Source organism: Schistocerca americana, chromosome 2, assembly GCF_021461395.2.
Source record: "Schistocerca americana isolate TAMUIC-IGC-003095 chromosome 2, iqSchAmer2.1, whole genome shotgun sequence".
In the NCBI taxonomy this organism is placed as follows: domain Eukaryota; kingdom Metazoa; phylum Arthropoda; class Insecta; order Orthoptera; family Acrididae; genus Schistocerca; species Schistocerca americana.
In genome coordinates, this window is record NC_060120.1 from 179,261,308 (window position 1) to 179,285,864 (window position 24,557).

A 24,557-nucleotide genomic window follows, 5' to 3' on the forward strand; every position below is an offset into this window, starting at 1 on the left:
AGTACAAGACCATGGGGTATACAGTTGTCAGCCAACCATCGTTTCTTGAGATATATTTGAAAGCAATTTTACGTTTTACCTAAACACAATCCCTAATCTTGAAACCTCCATGAACTCACAGAGCCTGAAATACATTATAGTCCTTAATAACAAGCAAAAATGGGGCTAAAATTTAATAAATTTGTTAAATGTACACACTGCTCTAGTGTTTCATTAAAAAGAAACTCATGAAAACAGCAGTACAAACTCAGATTATGCTACAATACCTTTGGATATACTTAATTTTACAATGATTTCCTCAATAAGATCACTATTAAAAACATCACTATCCCCTGTGCTATGGCACAATCTCCGCGCAGACGGTTTCATTGAACGCTGTTACGTGGCTCCTACAGTGCATACATTCGCAGAAAAACCTTAGTGTACCACTAGATGCCTCTGTCTTGCAATAGCATCGGTGTTTTCATGCGAAAGGCAGTGATATTTCTAAAAGTTAATAAAATTGTGGTTTCAGGCATAAAAACACTGTTACTCAGAGGGTTAATTCTCTAACAGATGGCAAGAATTGCATTAGTGTCTGTCTTCATGTAGAATGAGAACGTTGTGCAATTTTTATGCCTCAAATAACGAAGAGTACCTAGTTCCAAGCCACTGAATAGCTACCACACTTCTCTTTATCTGCTCTAGGCGGAAGACTGCAAGAAATCGAGAGCACCACGGCTGATTTAGTTACAGATGCAAAACAGTTGGGCACAGTAGATAACACCCTACAGAAACATCGTATGACCAGAGAGAGATTTGAACAACGCTCGTGTTTTTTTATCACTGTACCTCGTTTCACTGTACCTCGTTTGCTCAGTGAACACAGTCTATAGAAGTTATTCATCGTCTCCCTCCTTTTTTGACTGATTGATTTTGTGTGTGTATGTTTTATCGCTTAGGCCTCATTCTACATAAGCCGCAGGTAAACAAATGGATTTTTCTCCCTTCACACTTCATTTGATTTCTATTGTGGATGTAAAATGGTAGGAGCTACTTGTGCAGTTGCACACTGAATTGCGCTATGACGTAACTAAAAGTAAACCTGTTTGAACATCATAATGCATAACCAGGCATGGGTTTATTGGAGTAGTATGCCATTGTCTTCCCGCAACATCTGAATTGGCTCGGCTTGTTCAGCCACCTATAGGGGAACCTAATCGTTTAAGCAGTTAATTATAGAATGAAAGACTTGGACCGTCTGAGTCACCAATTTATTAACTGGTTTGCATTTATTAATTAATTTGGTCTGCAGAATGAATTTTCACTTCGCAGCAGAGTGTGCGCAGATTCCATTTTGACCTTCGTTATTTCCAAGCTTCCTGTGATGTGTTAACTGTAGAACAGGTTTTTACCCCCACTTGTGTTACTGACTATCAATAAAGATAGTTGCTATTGGTGTCAACCGCTTCTGTGCACTTCGAGGTATAATGTTCTCATAATAACAAAACTCGGACACGAATCTTTAAATAGTTCTGTTGAGTAGCACTGCCCGTTATTTCGCCAATTATTGGCCGCGGGGATGTTAACATCTCGTCGTTGGGTGGTCGGTATCTCCCGCACGGCAGCCATAACACGGGAAGCGGGCAATAATGAAATCTTCCGCCGCCATTTCGCAGAACGTAGTCATCAGTCACTGGCCAGTTGTTGTAGCAGCTAACGTCCACTAGGCAACACACTGTCTTTAGGCTGGAGCGGCACACTGAAATGTAATAATTATCTGGTAGTATTTAAGGAAATGTTTTTTTTCTTCAATTTATTAGCTTTCGGGGGATGCCCATCTGCCAACTCAACAGTTAAATGTCAATTATGACGATACGAACGTAAGTACAACGCAACACCCAGTCCCCGAGCGGAGAAAATCTCCGACCCTCACGGGAATCGAACCCGTGTCCCTTCGTTTGGCAATCCGCCGCGTCGACAGCGCAGGTGCCGAGGCGGACCAAGGAAATGTTTGATTCTGGACAAGAAACTGGCATTTTCATATATGATCGAAATTTACCAGCGATGGTGCACCAGTTACATTGTAAATAAATCGTTGTTTATCGATTTCGCAGTAAGATGTAGCCTTTGACATTCGTGGTCTCAAAGATGACGACTTCCGAAACGACCTGTTTCATTAATTTTTTTGGTGTAGCTCTCACTAAAGAACAGGCTTTTCAAAATTAAGTCGATGAATTCACATCTTCAATTTTCTGTACATGAAGGATGGTGGTAGGGTGCAAACAAGTCATTAGCGAGGCTGTTTGTTTATAAACAAAACCGTAGGATACAGATACACGTCAACAAACATGCTGATAGAGCGACTTGGTGTTTTTTACACGTTTGGCGTCGTATGTGCGTGGGCTAAGTAAAAACCAGTGTGTGGCAAAGAGATGACCTTTAATCAACGATTTTGTATTATATTGATGTACGTTTTGCCATAGTGTGAGTGAAGTATTAACGTGGTCGTCGCAATAATTTCGTTTATACAGCCTTTTGAAGCAACTTCCGTGGTTCAAATGGCTCTAAGCACTGTGGGACTTAACATCTGAGGTCATCTGTCCCCTAGACTTAAAACTACTTAAACCTAACTAACCTAAGGACATCACACACATTCATGCCCGAGGCAGGATTCGAACCTGCGACCGTAGCAGCAGCGCAGTTCCGGACTGAAGCGCCTAGAACCGCTCGGCCACAGCGGCGGCTTCCGTGGGTCGATCAAATGGATAGGTATAAAAGAAGTTTGCTTTATATTGTTTGTCGGCAGTGGTGGTTAAGAGTAATTTGGTGAAAGTTTATGAGGAATATATTTTGTCAGTTTCAAAAGTTGAGAAATGGGCGGCTTAATTGGTAAGTTTTGTGGAAGAAATCCCAAAATTATTCTCACTGATGAAAGAATATGATATTGGGTACGAAGATGCCAAACGCATTGTCCCAACCATCTGTGTTGTAATCCTGCTGTTCACAAAGAAGTGAAAGAGGATTCCTTAATTACGGATTGACAGAAGTCTGTTGACTTCGACCAGCTCATGTTTTCTTTCCGGCCATTGCCAGCCTCAACGTTGTTATACAAATTATTGTGTTGTAGCCATTGCGAAGTGTTTATTGTGCTATGTTCTCTTTGTCACCATGTAAGTTTTACAGCTGACCCTTTTTTAATTTCGATTTGTCCATGACAAAGGGTACGAAATTCGACGTGAAACTATCGGTTTCGATTTCACGAGCTTTCGTACGCCCCGGTCTCTGTTTTTCTTTCGTAGACGCCCATTCGCAGCAGTTGATAGCTGGTAACAGCGGGCAGTAGATGGCATTGTCTGGTGGAGCCTTAAAAAATAATACTTGAATTAATTGTGAACAGCACAGTCATATTTCAACAGCTGATGGAGCGTTTCCGTATCAAAATTCACTTCAGATAGCCACATGATTTGTGTAACTGGTACAGTCAAGAGTTTGAGTAATTTTTAACTATGAAACTTCACCAAAGAGCATTGGAGAAGCAGCTCCGGAGCACAGAATGCTGAAGGGTCGCTGGGGCGTGGCTATTGATCGCATGAAGTCGGCCTGGGGGAGCTGTGCTTAGACACACTCTCTCTCTCTCTCTCCCCCCCCCCCCCCTCTCTCTCTCTCTCTCTCCCTCCCTCCATGCTCCTGTGTGTGGGTGGCCGCTTTTATATAACTCTTAGTATCAAAGTTTGTTGTAATGGGTAATCTCTCAGACCTTCTCGACGTTGTTGGTGAATGCTGCGTTTTCTGGTCTGTTGTCCATTTATGCACAGTATTTCGCCGCGCGGGATAACCGCGTGGTCTTGGGCGTCTTGTCACGGTTCGCACCTCTCCCCCCCGTTTTAGGTTCGAGTCCTCCCACGGGCATGGGTGTGTGTGTGTTGCCCTTAGCATAAGTTAAAGTTACCTTAATTAATGTGTAAGCCTAGGGACCGATGACCTTAGTAGTTTGGTCCCACAGAACCTTACCACCACAATATTTAAATGGCCGATCAAGTCGTCTTCTACATAGACTGTTTCCTTTCCCCTCCCTTCCGCACAAAACATAACACACATACGATTAGTTTTCTGCTTCTACACGGTTTAAATATGAAATACTTTTCGTTTCGCGAGCGGAATGTTCAAACAGGCGGAAGTTGCTTTTAATGTAATAGATGAAAGATAACTCCGTGAGCCTTGTGCAGCATTTCGTGTCTGCGTGCGGATTTCCCTTTTCCTGTCACGCTAACAAAGTTCCATCCTGCCGAAAAGATTTGTATGTTACGTAAACGTGGAGAGTTTTTAATCTAGCGCAGACCTAGAGATACAAGCAAGTCGTCTTAACCTAATAAGCATAACCGTCTCGTTAATTACTGGCTTTCCAGGTACTTTTTCCCCGGCTTCTGTGTATTAGCTGCTTCTCACAATAAACACTTCGCAATGGCTACAACACAATAATTTGTATAACAACGTTGAGGCTGGCATTGGCCGGAAAGAAAACATGAGCTGGTCGAAGTCAACAGACTTCTGTCAATCCGTAATTAAGGAATCCTCTTTCACTTCTTTGTGAACAGCAGGATTATAACACAGATGGTTGGGACAATGCGTTTGGCATCTTCGTACCCAATATCATATTCTTTCATCAGTGAGAATAATTTTGGGATTTCTTCCACAAAACTTACCAATTAAGCCGCCCATTTCTCAACTTTTGAAACTGACAAAATATATTCCTCATAAATAAGGAATCTACATTTATATCTACAGCTATACTCTGCAAACCACCGCGAAGTGCCTGCAGAGAGTACACCCCATTGTACCACCGAGCGAGATGGCGCAGTGGTTAGACACTGGACTCGCATTCGGGAGGACGACGGTTCAATCCCGCGTCCGGCCATCCTGATTTAGGTTTTCCGTGATTCCGTAAATCGCTCTAGGCAAATGCCGGGATGATTCCTTTCAAAGGGCGCGGCCGACTTCCTTCCCCGTCCTTCCCTAATCCGATGAGACCGATGACCTCGCTGTCTGGTCTCCTTCCCCAAAACAACCAACCAACCCATTGTACCGGTCATTGGGTTTCTTCCCGTTCCATTCACGTATGGAGCGCGGTAGGAATTTCCATAATTCGCATAACAGTTTTGGACGATTGAAAGCCTCTGTGCATGCTGCAGTTATTCTGATGTCTGATGTTGTCCTCACGATCCCTATGTGTGCGAGTCGTAAGGGATTGTAGTATATTCCTAAAGTCATCACTTAATGCCGGTTTGTTAGTGGGCTTTCTTGAGAGAGTTTACTTCTATTTTCTATACCAGTTCACATGCTTCAGTATTTCTATGATGCTTTCCCATGGGTCAAACAAACTGTGACAATTCGTGCTCCCCTTCTCTGTGTATGTTCAATATGTGTATATGGGAATATGGGTTCTACACTGGACTCGCATTCGGGTGGACGACGGTTCAATCCCGCGTCCGGCCATCCTGATTTAGGTTTTCCGTGATTTCCCTAAATCGCTCCAGGCAAATGCCGAGATGGTTCCTTTGAATGGGCACGGCCGACTTCCTTCCTCGTCCTTCCCTAAACCGATGAGACCGATGACCTCGCAGTTTGGTCTCTTCCCTCAAAACAGCCCAGGAATATGGGTTATGACGACAAAGGAAAATCATTGTGACACCTATGACATCTGCGCTTGATACACATCTGTTTCATTACATTGTACTGTAAGTTTCTCATCTAAAAGCTTGTCCTAGGGTTTTCATTGATTTCCTCAGCTCTGTGGGACCATCCAAGGCAGAGTTGTTTATCTGGTTGTGTCGTAATTCAATACATGCAGTTTCAGTTCCGTAGTCAGTAACATTGCTCAACGGGCCACAATTGAATTGCGGTGACAGACGTAGGTCTCTTATACAACTCATCTGACCATTTCGGATTTATTGGAAGAATCCTAAGGAAGTGTAATACACCCACTAAAGAGATAGCTTATGAAACCCTCGTTCAGTCAATTCGTGACTCTTCTCCAGTCTGGTATCCTTGCTACCTTGGACTAACGGAAAATATACCAAGAAGCATACTGCTTCCCCGGACTATTATCTCGGGTATTGATCACGACGGTAGAATTAGAGAAATTCGTGGTCATGAAGAAAAGTACAGAGCTTTTCATTCTGCATACCGTCTGCGAAAGGAAAAGAAACGAGGGAAAATGACGCTGGGACACTGTACCATCCGCGACACACCGGATGGTCGTGTGCAAATGTATAAGTAACTGATCAGAAAAAAAATACCAAAAAGGCGACCAAAGTTATTATTGCACCCCCCCCCCCCCACCGCTGAGAACAGTGTACTTCTATGTGAAATAGCTACAGGGTGAAAACACTACTGTAATACAGTAGTACTAATGTGATACAGTAGTATCACCGTCGCTCCTGTGATGTAAGGGGCCGGCTGCGGTGGTCTCGCGGTTAAGGCGCTCAGTCCGGAACCGCGCGACTGCTACGATCGCAGGTTCGAATCCTGCCTCAGGCATGGATGTGTGTGATGTCCTTAGGTTAGTTAGGTTTAAGTAGTTCTAAGTTCTAGGGGACTGATGACCACAGATGTTCAGTCCCATAGTGCTCAGAGCCATTTGAACCATTTGATGTAAGGGTGGATGCGAATGATTTTCATGCTCTTGTTTTGTTCGTCGGTTTCCTAGCTACTAGTGTTCCACCTCTCCCTAAATGTCAGATACCACCCTCATTACGCATCTATAACACCAGATCGGAAGCGGCCAGCATCGTGGCTGTACCTATGCATAACACTCAAGTCTTTCTCCATTTCAGCCATACGGCTCTGGAACAAACCACTTTGCACTGAAGAATTAATCCAGGCTTTGTCATTTTATTCCAGGCTGTATCATCGGCGTAGTTGCCCTCACGGCTTATCCAAGTTTTCTTTCTGTCCAGTAGTTGTCACGTTGTCAACACATCCATACTTTTTCCTATTTACTGTTTCTTCCTGCCATCTCAAATTCTAATCTTAACCTAGTGTTTCTCGCGTTTCCTGTAAACAGTCAACTTTTTCTGCGTGGTGGATTCGTTCTTGCATCGACCATAGATTTCTGTTAAGATGTCATTACTCACATTCGACAAGAGACAATGAGGAACTTGACTGATACAGTGTTAATAAGTTTGGCATTCTTTGAATTCCATATAATCGCCACTATACTACTATCGCTTTGTTATATTAGTTTTGGTGATTAACAAAACACGTCTGGCTGGATAGGGTGGATAGCAAAGTGCGGCTGTTTGCTGACGATGCTGTGGCGTACGGGAACGTGTCGTTGAGTGACTGTAGGAGGATACGAGATGACTTGGACAGGATTTGTGATTGGTGTAAAGAATGGCAGCTAACTCTAAATATAGATAAATGTAAATTAATGAAAATGAATAGGAAAAAGAATCCTGTAATGCTTGAATACTCCATTAGTAGTGTAGCGCTTGACACAGTCACGTCGATTAAATATTTGGGCGTAACACTGCAGAGCGATATGAAGTGGGACAAACATGTAATGACAGTTGTGGGGAAGGCGGATAGTCGTCTTCGGTTCATTGGTAGAATTTTGGGAAGATGTGGTTCATCTGTAAAGGAGACCTCTTATAAATGACTAATACGACCTATTCTTGAGTAGTGCTCGAGTATTTGGGATCCCTATCAGGTCGGATTGAGGGAGGACATAGAAGCAATTCAGAGTCGGGCTGCTAGATTTGTTACTGGTAGGTTTGATCATCACGCGAGTGTTGCGGAAATGCTTCAGGAACTCGGGTGGGAGTCTCTAGAGGAAAGGAGGCGTTCTTTTCGTGACTTGCTACTGAGTACAATTTTACTACCGCCAACTTATATTTCGCGGAAAGACCACAAAGGTAAGATAAGAGAGATTAGGGCTCGTACAGAGGCATATAGGCAGTCATTTTTCCGTCGTTCTGTTAGGGAGTGGAACAGGGAGGGAAGATGCTCGGTCAGGGGGCAAAATTTTTGGTACCTGCCTTCCAAAAAATTAATTCCAAATAAAAGCATTAATACTCTATTCACGCGCGCGCGCGCGCGCGCACACACACACACACACATATATATATATATATATATATATATATATATATATATATATATATATATTCTGCTTTTAGTTTAATTGTGTACCGCTATGTGTTAAGTGTGTTTAATGAAATTACTTACTGCATTACCGAAAAAATATTTTTCAAATACGACACGTGCACTTGAAAAACTCCGTGTTTGTCTGCTAATGTAAAATAATCTATAAAAATGCTCATGTTCGTTTCCATTCTTAAATCTTCGAAATTAGTTCACCAATTGCTTTCATATGACAGAATGTTGCCATCGAATTCGCGCATGTGTTTATACGCAGCAATGACGATTCGATTGCGAAAAGTTATAATATGGTATTTGACTGTGTTCAGGAAATCATCTTATTTTGTTAATTACGTCAGTATCTGTCTAAATCTGCTGACCGTAACATTTATATTCTTGCTGTGTGAGAGAATGGATTGTGAATGAATCAACAGACGTTATTTTCGTGTACATTATTACATTTGGCTAATTAATGTTTGTTCACATTCCGCATCAAAGTGAGAATAAAGCCAAAATGGGGGAGAAGCGTTCATCCAGATCGAAAACGTGCAATTGCAGAATAAAAGGGACTGTCGTAAGGTTCTCACTATTTGCAACTAATGAGAATATTTTCAAGTATTCCTTCGGTGTTCATCGCTTAATTATCAACACCATCTCTTTCCCAATTGCCACTAGAAACAAAATCTTACATACGCACTGCAGAGAAAGTGCTAAAAAAGGGACATAGATCACTCATGCCTTAGCGAATATTATCATTTTATTCGTAAGTATAGTTGTTTCTTCTGTAGTTTATTCACTAAATGGGAGAGGCTTCAAGGTCTCTTTTTGAATTGTTACGTCAAACTGCGTGCCATTGTTTACATCTTCGACTTCAAGTAAAACATACTAGATAGGCCGTCGCAATCAGCCCCTTAAGCAGTCGGAAAAAAAAAGATCGGTCACGCACCAGGGGGGGGGGGGGCAATTGCCTCCTCCCCCCCCCCCCCCCCCCCCCCCCGGATCCGCCCCTCCGCCACGCACCGTATGGTGGATTGCGGAGTATGTATGTAGATGAAGTAAGATAGGGGCCTGAAGATCTTGCCAGGTGAATACGAAGAAAATTTAGTCCCAGGATAGTTTGCAGTCAGTGAAGCATGTCGCCCTGGATAGGCAGCCATGCCATTGGACTAGCGGTGCAGCGAGTTGGCGTCGGCAGGTTGCGGTAGGCCGGCACGTTGGCGGTATCGATTCCGGCGCCCGCTCGCTATGCCGGCTCCCCATTGGCCCGCGGCCGTCAGCTGAGGCTCGCGCCATCTCTGGTGTGACCGACCTCCCCGTTTTGCTGAGCAACCTCCCTGCGTGTCTAGCACTCTCCTCCGTGCAGGCCCGCTTTCGCAACCTCGTCACGGGAGGCGTTCGTGCTCGCCCACGTTATCGAAGAGCAGCTCGAGGCGTGATGCATTTTTATGGTTCGTCTCACGGATAAGACTTAACGTGGCGCAATCGTGTCACACAGCTGGCGTTGCTGTACCCCACCAGGCACATTCTCGCAGTCAGAAGTCGAGAATAAAAATAGTCGGGTTGCAACACCTACGTGTGCACACTACAGAACTGCAGAAACGCCTTAACAAATCTGAATTTGCAATTCGAGTGTTAGCAGACATAGGCGACATAAAAATGAAAAAGCTTGCATACTTTGCCTACTTTCATTCCATAATGTCATATGGTGTAATATTTTGGGGTAACTCTACAAGTCAAAAGTTTTCAGAGTCCAAAAGCGTGTAATACGTATTATTTGTGGAGTAAATTCACGGACGTCCTGTAGAAACCTCTTCAAAGAATTGAGTATACTAACTACTGCCTCTCAGTATATTTTCTCCTTAATGAAATTTGCCATAAATAATATATCTCTTTCTCCAACAAACACCTCAGTTCATACATACAATACCAGGAACAAAAATGATCTGCACAAGGACTTAAAAGCACTTACTTTAGTTCAAAAAGTGGTCCACTACTCAGGAACACTCATCTTCAATAATTTGTCGGCAAACATAAAAAATTTAGTTACAAATGAAGATCAGTTTAAAAGAAGCCTGAAAGACTTACTAGTGGCCAAATCCTTCTACTCCATTGATGAATTTTTTAATAGAAACAAATGATGTATTGTATATATTCATACTGTTAGTATTGTTATTTCAGCTTTAAAAAAAAAAGAAAAGAAAAAAGAGGGTGACATATTCCACATCCACGAAGATCTCAACACGGATCTATGGAACGAAAAGCTAATCTAATCTAATCAAACCAGATGCAATTGTTCAAAAAGGAGGACAAAGGAAGAAAAAAGAGGACACATCAAACGGGTCACCTGCAGATGAGGGTACCACCCGTCAGCGTTGGACAAGTCACGTGACTGCCGGGAATTACCGGTAAAACTAGTAGTTAATTGTTACTGGTGGTCAGGTGGTGATTCCCAGAGCAATGTTTTTTATATTTACGCGTAGTTTTAAAATTTATCAAAGGCGGCTGCCTAAACGCCACTCCTGATTGGCTAATTTCATGAGACTTGTCCAAAGCTGACGGGTGGTATCCTCATCTGCAGTATTCCCCATTAAAACATCGTTCAATTTTAATAAATGAGTTTATTATTTATGGACATAACATGCATACATTCTTTAACAATTATTGATACTTTAAGAAAAGAGCAATAGAACGGGACGAATTGTAAATTTAACTGTATTACGCTAAACTTTGCAAAAAAGCCGGACACTGTGAAAATCCGCCCGGACCCCGGAAAAAGAGCTAAGAAGGAGGACATGTCCGGATTAATCCGGACGTCTGGTCACCCTACGTATGCATTCCCCGAACCACAATGCAGTGCACAGTGGAGGGTGATGCTCGCTCATAGCAGCGATTTTATGAGTATGCCATTGGCGTCTTAAACCATGAAAAAAAACCTTGTCTCCGCACCAAAATCACCTATCCTGCCCTGCGCGAATCACATTTAAAACGGCCCCTAGACAGTGAATTAATTGCCGATATTTCCCGGGTGCGCAGCAGTATTGAACGTCCAGAAGTGAGATTCAGAGGTTGCGCAAGAATATTAAGAGCATCAAAAACATCGGAAACATATTGCGCTAGGTGCAAATATTGTGCGTCTTAAACCATGGAAAAAAAACCTGCTTATACACGCACCAAAATCACCCATCCCGCCCTGCGCGAATCACATTTAAAACGACCCCTAGACGGTGAATTAACTGCCAATATTTCCCGGGTGCGCAGTAATATTGAACGTCTAAGATTGAGATTCAGAGGTTGCGCAAGAATATTAAGAGCATCAAAAACATCGGAATCATATTGCGCTAGGTGGAAATATTGTGCGTCTTAAACCATGGAAAAAAAACCTGCTTATACACTCATCAAAATCACCCATCCCGCCCTGCGCGAATCACATTTAAAACGACCCCTAGACGGTGATTTAACTGCCAATATTTCCCGGGTGCGCAGTAATATTGAACGTCTAGGAATGAGATTCAGAGGTTGCGCAAGAATATTAAGAGCATCAAAAACATCGGAAACATATTGTGCTAGGTAGAAATATTGTGCGTCTATGGGCAGTATTGATGATATGCTTGACAGTCTCTCGAATTCTCTACAGACCAAGCAGATTAGGTTAGGTTTGTAGTCCTCAGCCTCGAAGCAGCGTACTGGTTGATACAAATTTAAATTTTTCGCTATATATCACTTTCAGCAAATGTCTGTATGGTTTCCGACTTTAATGTCATTTCCCCAATCTCCATTCTTTCAGTAAGTAAAGCTACCCACAATCCTAAGATTGGTTCAACCACCACACTTTACTAGGCATTGTACCATTGAAGGTGCTACGCCGTTACATTCCTCTGACATGAGAACGTACTTCGTCGGCCAATTGTAGACTGTCCTACATTATAACGTGTACTCTAAACCACTTAACAGTTTTGCATTCTCATGCACAAATCATTCCCAGAGGTAAAAGAAGTGATAAGTGAAAAAAAACCTCGGATTGAGGACTGAACGCTGCACCTATCGATCTGTAGCGAAACATTCACCGAATTAGCCGCAGAACCACGTACCTCCTTCCACTTCTATCCCCGTATAACAAGAATAAATTGGGTGTTGGGAGGGGGGGGGGGGGAGAGGAGGAGGAGAGAGAGAGACGCGGATCGCTGTACGACATTGATAAAAAGCAATCTGGGTATTATCCTTTCCACAATTCTGAGACGGTAGACATTCTATCTCAAAAATAATAATGAAAACTAAAATCTAATAATAGATGTCGTAGGGAAATTGAGAGAAGAGTAGCAATGCCCAACAGTGTCTGGCAAAATAAAAACCTTCTGCTGAACAAGCACATAACCTTATCTACTAACAAAGACTTGTGGAGACTTTTACATGGAGTGACCTGACATGCGGATGCGAAACCTGGCCGTCTGCAAAGCAGGAGAAAGCTCGCCTTGAAGCTTACTTCTGAAGAAGAATTTAAAGAAATAATTGGACTGACAGGAAAAAGAATAAGATGGTTCTGCAAGAAACAGGAGAGAACGGAGAACTATTGAAAGCTTACGGCCAAAACAAACCAAAAATCATTGGACACTCTGACGCGGTATTCTTTTACAAAACATTTTCATTTTCGTAGCAAGATCGTTGAACAAAGCGGGAAGACGACCGAGAACATCGTCTTTAAAGGAAAATATAAGTGAGATAAGATGTTTTATACTTGGGGATGGAAGTCTGCCGAAGAGGGGAATGTGTGGTTGCAGAGACAAGGCTGTGCTTTGAAAGAAGAGTAACTGAAAAAAAGCTGTGGGAGGGAAAGTGATCTCTTCAACTTCTAACCTCATATAACAAGAATAAATTGGACAGGGGGGGGGGGGGGGACGCGGATCGCTCGCATCTTTGTTTGGTCAATTTCATTTATATTTCCATAATTTGGATAATAGTTTTGGACGAATCTGAATTCTACTCCTTGAGGAAGACCACTTCATCATAGCCGAAAATACTGAGTGTTTTTAGTATTGTGTATCGCGGCCCATCGGTACACACAGGACGATTTTATTGGAAGCAGAGGAAGTACAGAAACTAAAAGAATTTAAGGGGTTTTGTCGTCGTCATTCAGTATGATAAAGTCACTAACAAACGGCGTATATACGCTATATGTGAGAGTGTATATGAATAACAATACTTGACACTCAATACCCGTGCAAGTTACCATAAAAATTACAGTTAAAAAGTCAAGTACGATGGGGATACACAAAGTCTGCATACTTCAGCAGCACTTGTAGTTAACGGACGGTTCTCTGGCCCTTTCCACGTCACGCGAGAGCGGCGTGCTGCTGATTCCGCGCATGCGCATTTGTAGCCTTCGGATCCGCAGCGTGGGCGCCCAACGGCACAGCACGTAGGCACTGCCCTGCGTCACATGACCCTCGCGTGATGCAAGGGTGCGGTTACTTTGTGCCCCGCCGTAGTCCCTACGCCAATTCTGCCGACGGTTTTCATTTCCAGTACAGCAACTTTACATTTCAAAGGTCACCCGCCAGTAGCACAACCTTCTCTTCTTCCGGTTTGCATTATCTTGTGTGTCTACATGTGTGATTCGTGCGAATTAAAAATTCCATTGACATATCCTTCGCGGCAATCTGGTGTTAGGCTCACGAAGAGCAGAAGGCTTTAAAATATTTACTAACGTAAAATATTTGTGATTATTTAACTTTTAAGAAGTTTAATAGGCCGTATCTTGTCTTCTGTACAATGCAAAACTTATCAAAGGGAAAGTGTGGGTGATTATGAAGTAGGTAGATAACTTAATTACACTTGTAGAGCAAAGTTACAGCAACTGCAAGCTTATAATAAGTGCTTAACAAATACTTTTAAGTACTTTGTCAACATTTTCTGAAAACATTATATATATATATATATATATATATATATATATATATATATATATATATATAAGAGTGATTTTTTTCTGTTCGAGCAGTAAAATAACTGGTGATGACCTTAGAAGAGAGAATGCAACATGCTTCTGAAAAAGAGAAATTTAACTTTGGTAACAAATTTGCCTTAGGAAATCTTTTCTGAGAGTATTTGTGTAGCGAATTGGATTCCAACCTTACTGAGTTCGTAACCCCCCCATACACTTAATCGCCACAATGAAAAACAATTTTCTTCGAAGACATCCATTTTCAAAATGACGAAAGAAATTGTTCATTGTAAATTTCTTAATAAACCACGAACTAATGAGTTAGTGGCAAAATTTGTGCCGTTTTATTCCTAGCAATCCTTCTTAGAGAATGATAGCGCAATTATCAGTGAAACACGAGTGCTACTTAAAACTCCTGAAAAAATAAAGCTATCTGTACTTTGGATAGACAGTTGTAACAAAATACTTCTCTCCCGATATTTATTTCATTCATATCCTGCACCACATTTAAAATTATCATAAATTATAATGTTTGAGCAATAATTACGCCTAGTGCCTGTAAATCGTTTGATCGTAATAGTAATAATGTGTAGGCCATGCAGCAGTGTAGTACCCATTACATAGTTACTGTTGTGTTGTGCTGTCTGGTAGTTCGTCTATTTTTGCAAAATGAATAATGAAGCAATATCTGATCACTTGTGGAGACCATGTACCACTTAGAGAAAGCATTTCCATAAGATATTTAAGTATACGTGATGCTCTGTTTTATATTAAAGATATGTGGTACAAAGTATGTGTGTAGGGGATGTACTGTGTGAGGATGATGATCCCACATTTGTTACACAAACATTAACCCTGCCACAGTAATGGTGGTATTTAAAGAAAAATGTAATTATTGGTGCCTTTTATAATCAGTATTATTTCCTTAACGAAATGATGATAATTGTAATTGTAATCTTCTTCTTTCTTTCTTTTGTTTGCACCTTTATCCCGCAGTTTCGCAGGTTCGGCGTGGTTAGTTACGGATTTGACAACGTAAATGTTAAGGGGTGGCCGGATGCCCTTCCTGCCGCCACCCCGTGCCTGCTCGCCCCCGCCCCCCTCCCCCGCCCCCCTCCGGGAAGGAATTAGTGTACCCCAGCTGTGTGCGTCTAGAGTAATCCATGGAATAGTGTGAACGTATTGAGATGTCTGCGAGTCATGTAGCTGAGGCGGAATGTAGGGACCAGCCTGGTATTTAGGTAGTGGGATGTGGAAAACCGCCTAAAAACCACATCCAGGATGGCTGGCACACCGGCCCGCGTCTTTAATCCTCCGGGCGGATTCGATCCGGGCCGGCGCGCTTACCCGAGTCTAGGAAACAGCGCATTAGCACTCTTGGCTAACGTGGCGGTTAAATCATGATCATAGTAATGAAAAAATGGTTCAAATGGCTCTGAGCACTATGGGACTCAACGTCTGTGGTCATCTGTCCCCTAGAACTTAGAACTACTTAAACCTAACTAACTTAAGGACATCACACACATCCATGCCCGAGGCAGGATTCGAACCTGCGACAGTAGCGGCCACGCGGTTCCAGACTGAAGCGCCTAGAACCGCACGGCCACACCGGCCGGCAGTAGTAATGATCTGTTAAAAATAATTTAGTTTCTTAACTGAAATACATTTGAACTCTTGTTTTTACGCCACAGAAAATTACATTTTATCCCTCTGGGGGTAATACCACCATGATGGAAACCACTGATCTTGTGTGTATGGAAGTGAAAAGTGAGTAGTTCACACTAGAATAGAAAATAAATTTTTGAAATACAGTGCTACAGAAGAATAATGAGGATTGGTTGGGTAAATACAGTAACTAATGAGATGCTGAATCGAATTGGGGAAAATAGGAAATTCATTGCAAAACTTGATACAAGAAGGTTGACAGGACACATCCAGAGCCATGAAGGAATTGTCAGTGTAGTAATGGACGTTAAGTGTGAGGGTAAATAATGTAGAGGTAGACAAAGGGATGAATACCGTAAGCAGGTCCAAATGGATGTTGGTAGGAGTAGTTATCCAGGGATGAAAAAGCTTGCACCCGGTAGCTACCGTGGTGAGCTGTATCTAACTAGTTTCTGGACTTTGGACTACATTAGTGCACATTAACCACATAATTGTGACTACAATAATCTAAATATTATCATATGCACCTCAACGTGTTTATAGTTTAGTGTGGAGCTATCACTTTTTAAATGAAAATACTTTTTACTTATTCCCAACATCCATGAGGATCCACTTCGCTTGGGCTCTGTGGAAGTTGGCACAATTTTTTCTTTGTAAATATTATTGTGTATTCTCGTTTTTCTAAAGTGTTCTACATCTTGGAGGATCTCCTCACTGTGGATCTGTTGCAGCGCAAAGTAAATCTAATCACTAACGACGAAGCTTTTTGATGATGATCTAGCTTTTCCCAGATAACAATACAATATTTTCGAAACCGCAATCTCAAAATAAAGAGTCTGGCTATTGAAATGAAGTGTCAGCAGCGGAATTTCCAGCATCTCTGAAACTGCTAATTACAGTTGCGAAGACGGCTGCCGTGAGGCGCCACCGTCGGAACAGTAATTGGTCAATGCCGCGCAAGGCCACTGTATTCGATCTCGGCAGACAGCGGCTGCGTCACCGGCACGGGCCTGCCTGCCCAGTTGGCCTCGCTCTCAGCTGTTTTCAAGTTCGTGATTGGCGCCAGCTAGGTCGAGGTTAGCGGCCGGTCTTTCTGAATGCGTCAGACGGAAACAACAGACGACGCGATTACGCGTTGATCGCGTGTGCTCTGACATGCGTGGCGTCATTGTGATTGCTGCTGCAGTTAATAAACACGATAGCAATGTTATAAGAAACGAGTTAAAATTCACTGTTGCGGTGCATTGTTTATCACGCAGTGAAACAAATGAGTGTCACAGTGCTCCAGAGATTTTGCACAATTAAACAATGTCGTAAATGCTCTTATGTGAAATTTTAACAGTGGCCCATATCTAAATTCATTAGCAACGACGGCAAGCGTCGGGCACTTCATAACTTCCCGTTTAGTAAATTAGACATGTATCCGAATGATGTCTGATTTCGCTGTTGAACGCTTTCTGCAGAAAACTATTTTATCGTTAATAAGTAAGTTATAGAAAGGCATCTGTTAATACAGACGGCTTATTGTAAAATGAAAAATCGTACTCTTTGTTGCAGAACGTCATTGAAAATGGCCCCAAACATCACATCTACGCCGACGGGCGTTCCGTATGGTAATTCGATTCTGGAATCAAAGCAGATGGATCTGAACGAAGGGGAAGAGAAAAAGCCTGCACCTGAGTACAAGAGACAGATTGTTTGGCGGAATGTCCTCCTTTTTGCTTATTTGCATTTTGCGGCATTGTATGGTGCTTACCTGATGTTCAGCTCCGCGAAAATTCTGACCAGCATTTTCGGTAAGCATCTTCTAAATGTTTGATAGCAGTCGTTAATTGAAAAATTTGTGTGAATGTTAAAATATCAGTGGCATTACTGTTCTTTAGTGTACTGTAAAAATATACTTTTTCTTTTGTAGCGATCTTAATGTACCAAGTATCGGGCTTGGGTATCACTGCTGGTGCGCATAGACTTTGGTCCCACCGTTCCTACCAAGCACGTTGGCCCCTTAGAGTCTTGCTGATGGTCTTTAACACACTAGCTTTCCAGGTACAGCTTTATTTTTTATCTCCTTCCGAAAGTTTTAACCGTATGTTTTGAACTGACTGTGCATTCACAAATTTTCCGACATTAATACAGCATATTTATTTCTAATCTGGCATTGTTTCAGAACCACATCTTTGAGTGGGCTCGTGATCATAGAGTGCATCACAAATTCACAGACACAAATGCTGATCCCCACAACGCAACCCGGGGTTTCTTCTTCTCACATGTAGGTTGGCTCATGGTACGGAAGCATCCAGACGTGATGCTCAAGGGAAAGCAGATAGATCTGAGTGATCTGGAAAGAGATTCTGTTGTTCAGTTTCAAAAGAAGTGAGTATTAATGTTGAAAATAATTGTCAGCTAGTGTGATACTGGCACCACCACTCCCCCTCACCTTTGAAGTCATACTTTTAGTGACAGACTGATCAGTAGTGTTCCATTAGTCTTTGTAATATGCTCCTCACTTGTCTATGGTATATACATCCACATTGCTTTTACAAATTTTCTCATTTCATCTGCTCATCTCCCATCCTCTCAAAATCCTGCAAATAACTTAAACTGCGGCCCATGTATTTTCCTGACTACATGCCCTGTCCACTTCCATTTCAAAGTTAACAAAGCTGGTTCATTTGCCAGTTTATGCACATTTCAATACACATCATTTAAAGAAACACCATACTTGCTTTAATTTTTTATTTGTGTGTAATGTACCGTATAATCATCCTGGGAAACTGTGTGTTGCGATGTGGCGTAATTTTACTGATCTAATCGATAGGTGAGTTGTGATGGTTCTAATTCTGTAGAAGCGGCAGATTTCAAGGAAAACTTGATTGTTTTAAATTTGCAATCCAATTCTGGTTTTTATTGTACGCTAATAATTCATCACTTCTGTTGTCTCTTCAGAAATTGACTAATAATAGAGTAGTACAGTAGTATCTTCATCATTATTTACACAAAACATTTTGGTTTGCAGGTATTATTTGATCCTGATGCCTGTTCTGTGCTTTCTCATACCAACTTGCATCCCAGTCTATTGCTGGGGTGAGACCTGGAAAAATGCATGGTTTGTGGCAACAATGTTTAGATACACACTCACTCTCAACATATCGTGGCTTGTGAACAGTGCAGCTCACATGTGGGGGAACAAACCATATGACAAGTAAGTGTAAAGTATTATTCAAATAATTTGGAAATCGAATAGATTCATGATTGTGGAACTTGGTTCTTTTTTATTTAGTCATCTGCGAACAGTTTCCATAGCACAGATGTCAGCAGGATGTACACAATTTCAGTTGTATTTACACTCGAAACATAACGTGCAGATGTATCTAATTTAGTCAAAACTAAATGCAGTCGCTCTCAGATAAGTATCCAACACACATCCAAGATTTCCTTAACATGAACTGAATTAGATAAAATGTGATTAACAATACTGATGTCCATGTGAAATTCCCACATCACATTTTCATGATTTCTATTCCGAAGTGAAGTTTTTTCCAAGCACCTGGATCAAAGAAATTGCCAGCAACAGCAGGAACATTTTTTTTTTTATAACTAAAGTGTATGTATATTGTATGTTCTTTTTTCCTGATTTATGTGTACAAAGATGTCTTAATTTCTTGTTTGAAGGAGATCCTCTCTACTGGTATGCTTCTATGCTAAATAGAAATGAAGAGACTAAATCTTAAAATATCTGAAAACAGATGCCTTTGTCAATACATTTTGTCATAATTTGTTTTATGAAATGTCTCTGACAGTTGTCAGCTGGGGGGGGGTTTCGCTCAACTCGAACCTCGTCCTATGTAGATAATAATCATCCCTATTTCTTGCACTGTAGTAGAAGTTTTTCCATTCCTTCAACATAAGTTGATTGAAAGTATTGCTCATATAATTTGGATCTGTTTCTACTCATCTTTCTTTAAATTTATATTACTGCTGGGTTTTATGTCAGAACCTGCCCTATACTCATTTATGTGATGCATAGTCGTAGAAATGTTTTGGAACCCAAAATTTTATTTCAGTGAAAATTGTACTTAGTTTAAATTACTATTATACTAGAGGCTCTCTTGTCATTGTAAATTGATTTTTATAATCCAGAATGAGATTTTCACTCTGCAGCGGAGTGTGCGCTGATATGAAACTTCCTGGCAGATTAAAACTGTGTGCCCGACCGAGACTCGAACTTGGGACCTTTGCCTTTCGCGGGCAAGTGCTCTACCATCTGAGCTACCGAAGCACGACTCACGTCCGGTACTCACAGCTTTACTTCTGCCAGTACCTCGTCTCCTACCTTCCAAACTTTACAGAAGCTCTCCTGCGAACCATGCAGAACTAGCACTCCTGAAAGAAAGGATATGCGGAGACATGGCTTAGCCACAGCCTGGGGGATGTTTCCAGAATGAGATTTTCACTCTGCACTCCCAAGTTCGAGTCTCGGTCGGGCACACAGTTTTAATATGCCAGGAAGTGATTTTATAATGTTGGATATGATGCATCTCTTAGTATTTCCCATATTTAGATTTCTGGATATGGTTGTGTAGCTGTTATTCAAGCAGCAGCTTAACACACAGAGCTAAAGTACTCCGTCCCATCACTCCTCTGTTACGCAATTAGTGTTTCTCCCTTCAGTAAGGTCAGCAGTCTACTCAAATTGTGACAGTATTTTGTCAAACATCGATTCCCGTTGTTTGAACTACGTATCCATATACCCACTCTTAACTATATAAGATAATACATTTTTGGCTTCATCTAGAAGCACTTCCTTAAAAAACTGTCAGCTAGTTGATGAATAAAGCCCAAATATCAAAGATTTCACTCCCTGCAACTTAGTTTGCATGCAGCTATGGAAAACATTTCTGAACTATTTTCAACTGTGCATGGAGTAATCCCCTCACCTCACTGCTTACGTACATTGCATTCCTACCCCCACCCCACAGTCTTACAGAAATGAATTAATCTTTCATAGTTCTTTATATTGCAAACACTTACTTCATTTTCCATCAGGACACAGTCTTACATAGTAAATAAGTGTTGTTCACTCATCTAATTTACTTGACACGTGGAACACTTCGGTGCACACTTTTGAGGGGGGGGGGGGGGGTGTAAAGAAAATTATGGTTCCTGTTGCATGTGGGCCTGCAACTTTCCCACATCTTCTGTATTGCTTGGGAACTTCTGCTGTTGTTTTTTAACATGATAGGTTGCCACAGTCATACCTCAGCTAATATATCCATGCTAGAGAGAGAAAAGGGTGCAAATGCTTTTTACACAGATTTGACTGAAGATCATATTTTTAATACCCCCCACACTGCTTTATTTGTGGAAGGAGAATGGCAGTCATGTTCCATCTCAAGGCCGATTTGAGCAGTTTTGAAAGGGTGCATATCCCTCACTGCACAGATTGAAGTTGTGCCTCTTTATCTCTCAGGTACAGGCATGTATTTTGCTACCCTCTGCCTCTGCTGTTACAATGTTATTTTTTGTGTAAGTAACTTTCCATTGCGTTATCTCAGTAAGATAATTCGTACTTGGCTTTGTCTTTCGCAGGTTCATCAACCCTGCTGAGAACTTAAGTGTAGCAGTTCTTGCTCTGGGAGAGGGCTGGCACAATTACCATCACGTATTCCCGTGGGACTACAAGACAGCTGAGTTGGGTACTTACTCGACGAATTTTACGACAGCCTTCATAGACTTTATGGCCCGCATCGGCTGGGCGTATGACCTCAAGACTGTTCCACTGGAGATGGTGAAGAGGCGAGCTCAGAGAACGGGTGACGGCACACACAGCAGTGCTGCGGAACAAAATCATGGTCATGGACACAGCCATGAGGGTGGTGTATGGGGCTGGGGAGATCGCGACATCCCGGCGGAGGACACAGAACTGATAACTGGTGTTCAGGAATCTGCTGAGCCGTCCGTAACAGCAGAGACCACTGTGACATCAGCTTTGCTAGATGGAGAAGTTGTTCCAGAGGAGGAGGAGAAGGACGACGAGGCAGCTGCTGCTGCTGCAACAGTAGCAGAAACAACTGATGGTGTGAAGGAAAAGTGCTGCTAAATATTCCAGGGTGTGTGAAATGAAAGACTGCAGGAATGCTCATCTTGTGAACTGTTTGGAAAATTCAAGAGTTGATACCTGTGAGCAGCCCTTATAGTAGACTTATTAGATACAGCTTAGTTTTTGTTTGATTTTGGAATAAATGTTTCATTATGTATGGCACAAGTACTAGTTGAATGTGAGTAGGAGAAAATCTTACCCAAACCTCTCATGGCTGTGTTGTCAGAAGTGGCAGAAATATTTTAAATGTTTTAACTGTTTCTGGATGGAGGGAAAATGACAAAATACCAGTGACAGTATTGTTGAACTTGTTGAGAATTCCCCATTCGGCATACAGCTTATTATGTTTTGTGTTGTACAAATGGGAATCGTTTGAAATAAATATAAAAACTCTTAATGATCTGTCTTGGAGTGACAAAAAAAATTCCACTCTTCCATTCGCGTGGACTCCTTATTTTGCAAGGAAAGTGTGAACAAAAATTTGATGTTTTGCAAGAAATTATTGTTCAGATTATTTAAGAAATTTGATTTAGCCATTTTGAAAGTAATAAGATTAACATTTGTAGATGGCAGAGAAATTCTTATTTAATTGAATTTTGTATTTCACTAAAGGTATTTTTGTTTTGTTACTGTGTATGTACAATTCTTGATTATGTAATTCTCATACATTGAATGTATGTAGTAATTCATAATTGTTGCATTCCAAGAACACAGTGGGGTGCAACCATTGTGTATCTGATACAGTGGCACATGCAGCACAAATCTGTGCCTGCCAGTTGTTATTTTGCACTTTTAAACTTGAACAACAAAAATGTTTGTGTTGTGGCCCTACCTGCACTTGGAAGACATTTGTGTTATGTTTCTCTCCTGTCTTTCTTCCTGTTACATCTTCCACTAAGTGGTTTCTGTGTTAATTTATAAGTGTGTTACGTGCACTTCGCATTGAATCACATTACTCTAAAGCTGTGGTATTTTTATAAAATAAATGTGAAATTGAAGAATGCAGAAAATTTTTATTTAAAGATGTCCTTAAAGAAGATACATTGAAATACCAAACAAAACTTATGAGGATGTCGATTTCAGCACCAAGTTATGCAGCTTTAAATGGACCAAATCATTTAGTAGTTGGCTCCTTTTTATTTAGAAAATTCTTTTATTGTATATTCAGCCTCAGGTCTCACAAATGGTATGATAACCTATGTAGAATTCTTAGCAAGTCATTCTCAGATGATGTGCTCAAAAGAAAGAAAAGTGGATAGCAAAATACTAAGAAACAAAATACAAATCTTCTGCACATGCACTTGAATAGGTTATGCAGCAATCAGTCATCTTCAATTGAACAAGCTGGGTGAGCCACCCAAAATGTAAATATTTCTGCTCTGTGATTGATGAAACTGAAGGCTACAGTTAACTACCTAATCAATAAATTTGTTAATTTTTAAACAGAGATTTAAGATTAAAAAGAACTTTTTCATAGTGTACTGTAAGTACTGCTGTAGGTATGCTAGATTTAAACTAGAAGTGGATCAAATGCCACCTGCCTACAGACACTCTGCAATGTGCCATGGCTGGGTACTTTCTTTTTAACTTGACAAGTTATTATGCAGTGTATTAAAGTGTGTGGAATCATCTACTAAAGTCAGATTTTCTGATCTCTCTTTCCTATATTAGTCCCCATTCCTCTTCTCTTTCAAATAGATATTTGTGAAAATCTTTTACATTAACATTTTTATGACACGAGGCTGGAAAACACAAAAAAAGAATTACATTAAAAGACTGTCACTGTGATTCCATGAAACAATGTGCCTAGGGTGTACATTTGTTGATTAAATGAGGGTGTTGGCTGATAGATTGTTCATAAAATCCAAACATTTTGTTCTTTCATAGATCTGGAAATGGGACCCATAACCAGACTAATGAATAACAATAGTAGTAGCAACAAATTCTCAACTGCTAGGAAATTTCTGAGGAGTTTCAAAAGGAAAGCAGAGCAGGGGGTCCAGATTTACAACTATCAGTGGGCATGCGTACATAAGCAGGCTATTGAGGAGAGAAATGCAATGTGATATTATTTGACATTTTTAATTGAAGTGTTTCTCTTTTCTTCAGGGTACATTTGGCGAGAAATTCCTGTCTACACAGTCTCTGATCATTTCTAAATCCAGATAATATTGTTTTAAAATACACATTTTACAAAATGCTGAGTTGCAGATAGGCACAACATAAAGTCTGGCTTAAGCTGCCAGCAACTAGTCAAGAGTATTGTTTGATTTTAACAAAATCTATGATAATATACAGAGGTATTCCAGTTGTGATCTTCGGCTGGAGACTAGTTTGATGTAGCCCCCCATGCTAATATATCCTGTGCAAATCCCTCGATATCTTAATAATTGCTACAGTTCAGCCTGTTCACTGTAGACTAGCTTTGGCTTCTGACCATTAATTTTTCCTTGGTGCTTTGGGGCATGTCCCATTAAAAGAACTTATCCTTCTTTTAGTTAAGTTGTGCCAAAAGTTTTTCTTCCCAGTTCAGTTCAGCACTGCTTTACCAACTTGTTTGCAATATTCTCATCTGTTCATCATTCTTCTGTAGCACTGCTTTTCAAAAGCTCCTATTTATTCTCTTCTTGTCTATGGAGTTTATTATCCAGATATTAGTTCCATATAACAGCACCCTGGACAAATACCACAAGAAAAGACTTAATGGCACATTAATATCTGATGAGAATAATA

At 41.1% G+C, this 24,557-nt stretch overlaps 1 protein-coding gene across 1 annotated transcript in view; it reads left to right on the forward strand.

Moving 5' to 3' along the window:
• LOC124594898 (acyl-CoA Delta-9 desaturase-like) overlaps window positions 1-22,825 on the forward strand; it is a 63,770-nt gene extending 40,945 nt beyond the window's left edge. Inside the window, exons 2-6 of the mRNA XM_047133373.1 lie at window positions 17,282-17,520; window positions 17,640-17,770; window positions 17,892-18,097; window positions 18,741-18,926; window positions 21,314-22,825. Coding sequence (XP_046989329.1) covers window positions 17,295-17,520; window positions 17,640-17,770; window positions 17,892-18,097; window positions 18,741-18,926; window positions 21,314-21,824 — 1,260 coding nt within the window. The 5' untranslated portion in view covers window positions 17,282-17,294 and the 3' untranslated portion in view covers window positions 21,825-22,825. The remainder of the gene's footprint in view (window positions 1-17,281; window positions 17,521-17,639; window positions 17,771-17,891; window positions 18,098-18,740; window positions 18,927-21,313) is intronic.
• Window positions 22,826-24,557: the final 1,732 nt, after the last annotated feature.